Source organism: Gekko japonicus, unplaced genomic scaffold, assembly GCF_001447785.1.
Source record: "Gekko japonicus isolate JY-2015 unplaced genomic scaffold, Gekko_japonicus_V1.1 scaffold4903, whole genome shotgun sequence".
NCBI lineage: Eukaryota > Metazoa > Chordata > Lepidosauria > Squamata > Gekkonidae > Gekko > Gekko japonicus.
Window position 1 is genome coordinate 48,078 of NW_015168183.1, and position 11,730 is coordinate 59,807.

The 11,730-nt window shown below is 47.9% G+C and overlaps 1 protein-coding gene across 1 annotated transcript in view; it reads left to right on the top strand.

Annotated features, from left to right (window-relative positions):
* The first annotated feature begins 11,638 nt into the window (after positions 1-11,638).
* The window catches only part of LOC107113639 (free fatty acid receptor 2-like), a 1,042-nt gene continuing 950 nt past the window's right edge, over positions 11,639-11,730 (top strand). The window contains exon 1 of the mRNA XM_015414989.1: positions 11,639-11,730. This exon is cut by the window's right edge and continues 271 nt beyond it. Coding sequence (XP_015270475.1) covers positions 11,639-11,730 — 92 coding nt within the window.

Consider the following 11,730-nt stretch of genomic DNA (forward strand, 5'->3'; position numbering starts at 1 on the left):
ACGCATGAAATAAATGCTGCCCAACTGTACTTCTCCTGGTGCCCACAGAACTTTTCAGAAAGTGGTTGGAGCCATTGTAAGGCAGGGCTTGCTATTGGCTTCCCTCTTTCAAATGAAAGGGTTTTCACTTAAGGGGGACTGGTGGGCATCTGGGCTTTCCTTAGTCAGTGTTTGGCTCCATTCGTCCTTCAGGATCTCCTTCTTCCCAGGAGGTATGAAGAAGGAGATATTCCATTCCATATTCCTCAGGCAGCCATTTTGATTTTGGATCCCCCTCTTGTGGCAGCCATTTTGGGGTGGTGCTTCCCACCCCCTTTCAAAATTCCAAAAGTGCCTACAGGCTCAGAAAGGGTTGGGGAGCCCTGGTCTAATTAGAACGAAAGCCACCGCCTGTCTGCAGTTCAAGGTGCTGAATTGTCATCTTGCACAAATGTCTGCACCCGCCTCGTATCACCACCTTTTAATAGAGGTTGTCCTTCTGTGTCTGTCTGTCTAGCTATCTAGACAATGCTTCTGAAAGAAGTTGGTAACTCTACTTTGGTGCCTAAAGAATTGTGGGGGACATCTGCTAGCATGCTGGAAACATCAAGGAAACCAGTTGGCCTTCCAAGAATATCCTTACCCTGATGACTTGACTTGAGTAACTCACAATCCTGAGCATCACACCTGTGAGTAAGCCCCAGTGAAACTGGTGGTTGTTTACTTCTCAGCAGATGTTCGGACAGCACAAGGCAATGACTTTTAGGCTTGGCACGAGAAGATGTTTTGCACTCGTGACTGGTGAAGGGAGCTTTGACTCTTGAAAGCGGATACCCTGAAATGACCTTCCACAGCCTGCAGTTCAGCGTCTTAACCACTTGAGCCACTGCAGCTAACTGTTCTACTGCAGACCAAAATAGCTAATCTCTGAAACGATCCTCCTGAAAATCTTGTTGGTCACTAAGGTCCTGCTGGACTTGAATCCAAGGCCTTTTCTGCACTCTCCTTTTAATCCATGTTCACTGCCGTGTCCTCCAAGGAATTCTGCACTAAAATCAAATTCAGCCACCTTTTGAGAGCCAGTTTGGTGTAGTGGTTAAGAGCATGGACTCTAATCTGGTAGAACTAGGTTTGATTTCCCACGCCTCCACTCGCAGCTGCTGGATGACCTTGAGCAAGCCATAGTTCTGTCAGAGGTGTTCTTGAAAAGAGCCGTTCTCGAAAGAGCTCTCTCAGCCCTAACTCCCTCACAGGGTGTCTGTTGTGGGGAGGGGAAGGGAAAGGAGTTTGTATGCTGCTCTGAGACTCCGAGTAAAGGGTGGGGTATAAATCCAATCTCCTCCTCCTCCTCCTCCTCTTCTTCTTCCATTACCTCCCTTCAGCCCAGTTTCAGCCTGCTGTTGCCCCGGGTTATTTGGATGCTGTTTTGCTCTGGACTTAAACTGCCTCGACTTGAACACTGAGAAATCTGGAGTGGCACTAGGGCTGCCAAGTGGGGGTGGGGGGCGGGTAAACCCCTGCTTCGGAGGCCCGATTTCTGCCACCGTGGAATCGGGCCCCGGGGGAAACTCCACCCCCGAAGCGCAGCGTGGCTGCGTCACCAGAGGTGACGCAACCACCTCAATCACGTTGGGGGCGTGGCCCCGATTGTCGGATGGAAAACTCTATTTTCCCTCTGACGATCGGGGCCACGCCTTCAATGTGATCGACGTTACGTGTCACTTCTGGTGACGTGCTGGCGGCGTGTGTGCGCTGTGCGCACGCGCGCGCACATAAAAGAATGGCTCCCGGAGCCCGGCGAGGCTCCCCCGCAGGTAAGAAAATTTGACTTGGCAACCCTAAGTGGCGGGCAAATGCGAAAAGGACCTAACTACACTTTTCTAGCAGATGGAATGCTAGAATTTGAAATAAGAAAACGGAGAAAGAAATACAAATATTTAATCCTTTTTCTTCAAACAAATGCAATCAGTTACAGGTGGTTGTTTCCAGAGAGTGTAACATTCAAGCTTCAGGAAAAGAAAGAAAAGATTGACTCTGTTTCTAAAGCACGGGACTTTTTGAGAGTCCAGCGGCGTGTGCCAGAGGAGGCGGAGGAAGAGGAAAAGGACAGTAAGTCCAGTGGTGAGCTGGACTCGGGGTCTTCTGGAGAAGACTCTCTGTCTGAGAAGGGAGTAGCGGCTCCTAAAAGTCCTTATAAACTGCAGAAGAGACAAGATAAGAAGAAATGAGGGTTGAAGGACTCTGAATGGGCCTCTGATAAATATGTTTTCGTAACATGGGGATGCTGAGGGAATCCTTCCTAACAGTTAAACTTAAGACTTAAAGTATTAAAAGCATAACTGACTAAGTTAATAAAATGTAGCGTTATGAGAGATGGCATAGTATACAAGCTAATTTGAAGATCTCCTCTCTTGGGTTTTTAGTCAGTAGTGGTTATCTTTACTTTCTCCCTAAATGTAGTACCCTTCCCTATATTTCTTTGTAGTTTGTAGTCATATATAAAATGCAATAAAAAAAAACCCCTTTGGGGGGCCAAAAAAGAAGAAGAACAAAGGGGTCCCCCCACCCCTAGTGGCTGGCGGGCACAAACCCTCTTCATTTACTCACCCTGTGCCCCCACTCTGTTGCAACCTCCATCAAGTACCCCTGTGACAACTGGATAGGTTTCTTCTACCCACTGACTACTTATCTCTGCAGTTAAACTTCCTACCACCTCTTACAAGCTGAGCCTGCAGATGCCAATTATAGGACTTTTCCTGTGGTTTTCACACTTAGCTGACTTCACAGAATGTAGAGGGAAGCTAATGTTTGTGGTTCTCCGCCCTGCCTGAAAAGCACCCCACAACAGTGACCATCAGTGTTCCCTCTAAGCTGAGTTAGTGTGACCATCCCAGCTGGTAGACATGGAAGGTATACTCTCCCCCCCGCTGCGCTGTGATTATTACCATTGCTGTGTTGGGAAAGCAACACAAATGGACAGACCAGTTGGTGCTTAACAAGGCACTATTGATTTACATAAACATTTGGAAGATCCAAGGCAAAACAGAGGCTGCGGTGCATTCAAATAACAAAACACTTATTTTCACAGGGTTCATGGTGGGTCATGCTTTTCCTGCGTGCTTTACATCCAAACATCACTTGACCTTTTGGTCAAAAGCCGGCCACTCTTGTGCTTAACTAGGGATTTACAGAAGTATGTGGAAGATCCATGACAAAATATAAATCACCAGAAATCAAAACTTTTATTTCCACCTGGTTCAATTGAGGTCTTGCTTCTCCAGTATCCCTTACATCCAAACGACATCAGGTCATTTGGTTAACTGGGAGCCTCTCTCTGGCCAATGAGCAATACTGCAAGACTGCAGTAAAGCTGCTACCAAGCAGATGCCTGAAAGCAGCAGAGAAAGACATAATTAGGAGGGATTGAAATGTAACCATTAGGGATGGGCACAAACCTAATCACGAACCTAAATTTGTCAGTAGGATCACCTGGTTCATGGTTCATGAGCTGAGGTTCGTGCAGTATCGCCCACAACAAACCTTCCATGCCCCTCCATGCAGTTTTTGAAGGTTCATGAGGACCATGGCGGTGCATGTTGAGAGGAAACTTGTGGCTGTGAAAGGGATGTGCATAGCTGAGCCTGAATAAAGGTGGAATTTTTTTTGGCTTTTATTTGGTTTAGCTATACCAAGGAAAGGATCGGCTGGGGCGGCGGGAGTTCTGCACCACCTCAGCTGGTGGGTTCTTCAGGCCAGATCTGTGTGCAGTGGGGAGAGACCTCCCTGCTGCATGCAGATCCCAGAGCCAGCTTCTCCTGTGGTGGGGTTAACCCATGCCTCAGGAGAAGCCCTCCAAGCCAGGTCTGTGTGTGATGGGGAAAGACCTCCTCACCACACGCAGATCTTGGGGGCAGCTTATCCTGCCCGGCTATTTAAAGCACTGGGCAGGAGAAGCCTCCCAGCTGAGGGGCACTGTAACTCAGCCTCCCCAATCCAATCCTCACCAAACTTGAAGGGCAGGTAGAGGAGAGTCAGCTGGAGACTCACTGTGAGTTAGCATCTCTAGCCTGCTGGGGGGCAGTTCTACCCCACAGTGGGAGACCTACATGTTTGGGACCCTGAAGCTTGAACTGTTATGGAGGCCCCTTCTCAACCATGAACAATAGGGCAACATCCAACGAAGTCCAAAGGTCCAAATTATGAAATTTGACCAATTACAGGGACATTTTGAGGTATTTTGAGAAATGGGTATGAAAGCACATTCTAAGGTCAATATTAAGTACTTCTATTCGCTTATGATTCTGTCACTATAATAGCCTTATTTTAATAACAAACACTTTAAAAAAACTCCATCAATTCTGTTGAAAAAATCCACTCATTACAAAATAGTTGCTTCAGGGCCCCTCCAGGATTAGGGCCCCCGAAGCTTAAGCTACATTGGTTTCATAGTAAATCTGCCCCTGCTACCCCATCATGAACCTCACAAAATGAACCGGTTTCGTAAGCCGCAAGTTTCATGAAGGTTCGTGTGGCCCCACGAATCAAACTGAACCTCGATTTTTCCTATTCATGCCCATTCCTAGTAACCATCACAGCAAAGACTTATTATCACTACCCTTCCAAGTAGTGATACTCAAACTCCTGACAGTTTGGGGAAAAGCCAGTTTGGTGTAGTGGTTAAGTGCGTGGACTCTAATCTGGGAGAACCGGGTTTGATTCCCCACTCCTCCACTTGCACCGGGCTGGATGACCTTGGGGAAGCGTAGTTCTGATAAGAGCTATCCTTGAAAAAGAGCAGTTTCTGTCAAGAGCTCTCTCAGCCCCACCTACCTCACAGGGTGTCTGTTGTGGGAAGGGGAAGGGAAAGGAGTTTGTAAGCTGCTCTGAGACACCTTTGGGTAGTGAAGGGCAGGGTGTAAATCCAATCTCTTCTCTTCTTCTTATGTCTTTTTTTGCCAGTCATGAACAGGGAGTCAGTTTTTTGATTATTAGTTCAATTGTTCATTGACGCATCTGTGGCTATGTGATGGGTCATGTCACTGTATTCCTTCCTAACAGTGCAGGACAGTGCATTTGGCTTTTTTTGCAGTTGTGGCTGACATTTTGCCTGCTATGTCACAGAAGAAGAAGAAGAAGAAGAAGAAGTAGTAGTAGAAGAAGAAGAAGAAGAAGAAGAGATTGGATTTATGCCCCGCCCTTCACTTGGAGTCTCAGAGCGGCTTACAAACTCCTTTCCCTTCCCTTCCCCACAACAGACACCCTGTGAGGTGGGTGGGGCTGAGAGAACTCTGACACAAACGGCTCTTTTTCAAGGACAGCTGTGCCAGAGTTTGTGACTGACCCAAGGTCACATCAGCAGGTGCAAGTGGAGGAGTGGGGAATCAAACCCGGTTCTCCCAGATTAGAGTCCGCGCACTTAACCACTACACCAAGCTGGCTCTCTTTTAGAGGACTTAAAAAACCAGTAATGGTCATTGCAGAACTGAACACTAACATTCTAATGATATATTGCCATAACCTCTGAATTCCCAGAATTCTTTTTTTTACAGTCAGATGTCTGTGTCTCTGTCCCTTGCAGAGTTAAAAGAGGAAAGGTGAGGGGGCCTTTTGGACTGGTATAAGAACCACTCGACTTGTTCTGGAAGACTTTCAGTTTTGACTGAGGACCTGCTATGGTTAGCTGTATTGGGTTGCATTCAACTAGCTTTTTTGCTGGTGAGAAAAGAAAAAGGGGTCCCTTGGACCACACAAAAAGGTTGTGTGGAACAGAAGGAAATAGGCAAGACCAAGTGAAATGGCATATTAAATTAAACAATAAATAGTTCTAAGGGAAAGTGGCTTCCCTCTTAAATACTATGTACCATTGTTAAGGTTTTGGATTTTATGGTCTTAAAATTGTCTTGGGAACTGACTTGGGGACCAGTATGGTTGAAAGGTGCTCAAAACAAAACTTTCTGCTAAAATAAATTAAACTGCAAAACATGGAACCAAAGCTGAGCCTTACAACAAAGAAAATATGCAGTGTCTAAATTGTACGATAAAATCAGCTAAGAGTGTTACAATATAATACAAATAACTTAATAATAGAATCAGCAGATGATAGGCTTGGCTACATAAACCATTAGATATGATGGTTCCCAGAATTTGTGCAGCAAATGTATTTCTAATCTGTTCCATGCAACCAATCCAAAAGTCGTGTGAGTCATATTATTTGCATTATTGGCAAGAAGATACGTTCTCACAGCCTCCCAATGTTATACATTCTGTCATTGACAGTGTCACGGATGAACGGACAAGTATTATGTCTACCCTTATTGGGGGGGGGTGTCTTTGACCACCTTCTGTTGTATGGTAGATATAGCAGTAACCTAGGTGTTTGAACCAGGAACTATTGATATACAAAAGCTGCCTGGAGAATATGGCTCAAAGTATTAACCGGTGCAATCAAGTAATGAAACAGATTTCAGTTTTCCTCTGGGGACTATTTCAGTCCAGAGTCTATTTCCTGAAGGCAGTCCAACAGAGACTGCTCATTTGCAGTGCTGCAAAACTCAGTGGAACGGGCTGAAACATTCTGCCCTAAACAAGGTGCGGAAAATGGAAGAAAGATACGCCCTGACCTGGATAGCCCAGGCAAGCCCGATCTCATCAGATTTCAGAAGCTAAGCAGGGCCGACCCTGGCAAGTATGCCAAGGAATACCAGGTCCAGGATGCAAGGCAGGAAATATCAAGCCACCTCTCTGAAACGTCCTAGCCCCACTTGGGGTTGCCAGAAGTCACCATGACTTCCAGGCACGCAAGCTCACCTGCGCGCGCACAAACAATACCCAAAAAAATGCAGAAAGATGTAACCTCTTCCTTCCTAAGTGTCAGCGACAGGGCTTTTTTTGTAGAAAAAGCCCAGCAGGAACTCATTAGCATAATAGGCCATACCCAACACCGGGAACTCATTAGCATATTAGGCCACACCCTGACAGCATAGCTCATTCGCATATTAGGCCACACCCCCATGTTACCAGAAGTGTGGTCATCCAGCCACACCAACCTTTTGCTTCTTATTCTCTTTACCTTGTTTGTTGTCAAAACCCAGGGCTTTTTGCATGTTAGGCCACACACCCCTAATTGTAGCCAATCCTGATGTGTTTCTGCTATTGGGTGTGGCCTGTTATGCTAATGAGTTCCTGCTGGGCGTGGCCAACTTGGGAGCCAGCCGGAACTCCGTTCCTGTGCGTTCCTGCCCAAAAATAGCCCTGGTTAGCGACCATTAAACTGCCTATTTTGTGAATGTGCAAATAGATCCCAGGGATGTGGCTGAGTGGTAGCAACCATGTCTGAGGTGGTAGGGTTGCCGGGCACCGCCTCAGCAAATGCCAGGAGATTATGAGGGCGGAGTTTGGAGATGATGTGACGTCGCTTCCAGGTGACACTCTGGGAAATTCCCCTAAGCTGTATGGAAAGACCACAGAGAAATGGGGAAATTCCTTGACTGTCACTATGGAGGCCATTTCCCAGCTTTTTGAAATCTTTATTAAAACAAAGATAAAATACAAAAATACATGCCTTTCTACTTTACAAGAATGGTCATAGACATCCCTTATTAGCGTAGGGCAATTATGGTATTAATTCAGTCTCTTCTGTTGCCAGGTCCATCCTGTGTATAACCCGACCATAGTAGAGAAGAAGAAGAATGAAGAAGAGATTGGATTTATACCCCGCCCTTCACTCAGAGTTTCAGAGCAGCTTACAAACTCTTTTCCCTTCCCCTCCCCACAACAGACACCCTGTGAGGTAGGTGGGGCTGAGAGAGCTCTTTCAAGAACTGCCCTTGAGAAAACAGCTCTTGTCAGAACTATGGATTGGCCAAGGTCATCCAGCAGCTACAAGTGGAGGAGTGGGGAATCAAACCCGGTTCTCCCAGTTTAGAGTCCACACACTTAACCACTACACCAAACTGGCTCTCAAACAGTTTAACTCAGGTCCCTCCTCTCGTCCCGTTGCCTCAGGAGCAGGGCCTGAACGGGGAGGCGGGGCCAGAGCACAGCCCCAGCCGCAAGCGACTCGCTGAGACCGAGCCCGCCGCCTACCCCCACGGGCTGCTAGCAACAATTGCTGGGCAGGCTGCTTCCCCGGGGGGGGGGGCGTCTGCGCGATGAATCGGGAGGAGCGAGGAAAGGTACTACCCGCCTTCATCGGCCCCTTTCCCATCCCACACACTACACGGCAATGGCGCACGGGCTTTTGGCGGGGGGGGAGGTGCAGTTCGGCACCCCATCCAGGGCCGGCTGCCCCATCCAGGGCCCGGCACTCTAGGCGAATGCCTAGTTTGCCTAGTGGGTGAGCCGGCCCTGCAAGGGCAGGGAATTGAAGCTAAAGGCAGGAGTTCACCTAGCACTGGTGGTCAAATAGAAAGCCTACTCAGTGGTAGAGCATCTCCATAGCATACAGAAGGTCCCATGTTCAGTCCTTGGCTTGTGCAGTTAAAAGGATCAGGCTGTAAAATGATAGAAAAGGCTGGAGATCTTGGAAAACCACTGCCCCTCAGTATGGACGCTGCTAACCTTGATGAATGAAGGGGCAGATGAAGGATTAGGCAGGCTCATGTGTTCTTGGGTGAGCCAAACAGCTTGTCCCATGGACATTTTTATTACCTTTCTCCAAAGAGCTGACTTCTCAGATCGAATCCCTGCCTCAGTTTCAAAAGCCATCCATGATGTGGCTTTTGGGGCTGGTGTTCCAAGAAAATCAAGTCGCAATGCTTTTGGGCTCCCAGATTTAGTTTCTTCGCTCTCTGGATCGTGGCCGCCGTCTCCGAACTGCTATCCCTTTGCCCTCCTTGCTGGAATTTGCTTATCCCTTTGTTTATGCATTTGTTCACCTAAGAAGTCAGCTCTCCCCCCGTTTGGCTCCCGCATTTGTATTTGCCTAATATATTTGCTCACAGTTTTTAATACGGCAATTTAGGCCCATTTTCCTGCTCCAGTTCCTCTCTGCTCCCCCAACAGACTCTCTCTATCTGAACAGGAAGCAGAGCTAAATAAATACAGATAAATGCAGGGCCGCCCCATCGATCGCAACGGAGGACTTGAAGGCAGGGAATATCATGGCCTAGCACCCCCCAACCAGAAGATGGAAAGGTCAACCATCCTCTAGACTGAGAAGGCAGTTCCTATAGTTGAACGCTTCTTACAAACCACCCTGCATATCTAGAAAATGTACAAGTCCCTGAGAAGGGTTCAGTCTTTTCACTGACAAGCTAGTTTTCTATGTCTGTGGCATATAGCAAATTGGTACACTTTTTTGTTTAAGCAATGGATTTCTGTGTTTGTGTCTTCTATTCCTCCTAGAATGGCCAGCCCCCCCCCCAGTGGAGGTGGGGGTCTCCTGCCCCCTGCCAAATCAGCTGGCCAGCGGGGGACCTACAGGAGAAAGTGGAAGCCCCAGTCAATGTGGCTGGCAAATTCTGGTGTACACAGGAAGCGATGTCATCATGTCGGCGACATCCAGGTGATGCTTTGGTATTTGAGCAGAAACTCTGTGGCAGAAGCCATTTTTACTACAGAGTTTCCCCCCAAATACCAGAGAGTCATTGTGACATTGCGGCATGATGACATCACTTCCTGTGCACACGGGAAGTGACACAACCACGTCCTCAGCGACATTGCCTAGGCCTCCCTCCCTCTCCTGATAAGTCCCCCCCCTTCCTCGACTGGTTGCCAGGAGGGACCTAGCAATCCTAATTCCTCTTCTTCCTTGTAGTCCAAGGGACATGGGAGTTCCACAGGTAAGGCGGTGAGGAAGGGAGGACTTCTCCCCCCCCCATGCCCCTGATTTAAATCACCCCTAAAGCTTATCCATTCAGGGAAATATACTGACAGCAGCAAGGGTAAACCCTGCCTCTTCCAAGGCCTTGATCGGATTAAAACTAATGACATTTAGGAAAAGTGTAAGGGGTAGGGTTGCCAACTTCCAGGCATCCCCTGGGGACCTTCCACTATTACAGTCGATCTCCAGGAGACCGAGTTCAGTTCCCCTGGAGAAAATGGCTCCATACCCCGCTCAGGTCCCTCCCCGCCCCAAGCGCCACCCTCCCCAGGCTCCACCCCCCCAAATATCCAGGGATTCCCCAACCCAGAACTCTCAACACTAGTCAGATGATTTTATTTCATTTGGTGGCAGGCAATCTGGCTGCATTTTTTTCACTTGCTGAGTGTTTTTCTCTTGTCGATGGACTTCAATGCTATTTGGGTGTCCTTGCAACTTGTTCCTCTATTAGTCGCCTTACGTCCATGAGAGGATGTAAATATTTCCAACTAATGAAAACAAAACCCATCAGAGTTCGTCCCGAATCTCCAGCATCCGGTCAAGTCATCCTTGACACTCAGTGTCCTCACTGGAGAGGAGCAGGGGTCATTTCGTAGAAAAAGAGCTAGGGGAACTCATTAGCATAACTCATTAGCATATGCCACACCCCCTGACATCAGGGGCCCGGCGGTGGACCTGCATGGCCAGTGGGAGTGCAAGGAAGCCCCGCCAAGGCCCTCCCTGGCCCCAGGCAGGCAGGGGTGGGGAGAGGTGGGGAGGAAGCAACTTACCCTCCCTCTTCTCCTGCCTCCTCCTGGCTGAATGAGGGCCGGAAGCAGGGGGTGGGGCTTTGTCATGTACCCCGCCCCCTGCACCTCACCCGGGGGAACTGCGTTCCCCCGCGATCCCCCCCGAAATGACCTCTGGAGAGGAGACTGCTGCCACAGTAGCAGTAACTTGCAGCTGTGTCTATTTAGGGACAGTAACTCCAATATTCTTGCAACTTAAAGGGAGGCTTTTCGAGATGCGCTACCTGTGTAGTAGTGTGGCCTGGAGGGGGGAGATCGCCACCTAGAGGCAGATTGGGTAATATGTATTTGCATATCCGAGAGAAATGAGAGCAGGGTTTAGAGTTCATTGGGCCCTGGCCTGGATAGCCCAGGCTAGCCTGGTCTTGTCACATCTCAGAGGCGAAGCAGGATTGGTTCTGGCTCGTATTTGGATGGAACTCCAGGGTTGCGACGCAGAGGCAGGCAATGGCAAACCTCCTCCGAATGACTCTTGCCTTGAAAACCCCGTGAGGTTGCCATAAGTCAGCAGGGTATGTTAAATTATTGAACTGCAGAATGTTTTTATTGTTTTATTTGCATTTTTAATCTGTTGTGAGCTGCCCTGAGCCCTGGGTGGGATAAAAATCAAAGCAATGAATAATACACATACACACACATATACCTACCTACCTACCTACCTACCTATCATCTATCTACCTATCTACCTACCTACCTACGTATCTATCTATTTATCTATCTACCTACCTACCTACCTATCTATCTATCATCTATCTATCTACCTACCTATCTATCATCTATCTACTTATCTACCTACCTACCTACGTATCTATCTATTTATCTATCTACCTACCTACCTACCTATCTATCTATCATCTATCTATCTACCTACCTACCTACCTACCTATCATCCTGGATGACTGCAAATTGTAATTATCCCTTGTTTCTGTTGTAGACTACCTACCTACCTACCTACCTATCACCTACCTACCTACCTACCTACCTACCTATCATCCTGGATGACTGCAAATTGTAATTATCCCTTGTTTCTGTTGTAGAATCCAAAAGGATGGACCTGTTGCCCCACAACACCCTGGTCCTCACAGTCTACATTTTTGCGTTCCTGACCGGCCTCCCTTCCAACCTCCTGGCCATCTACAC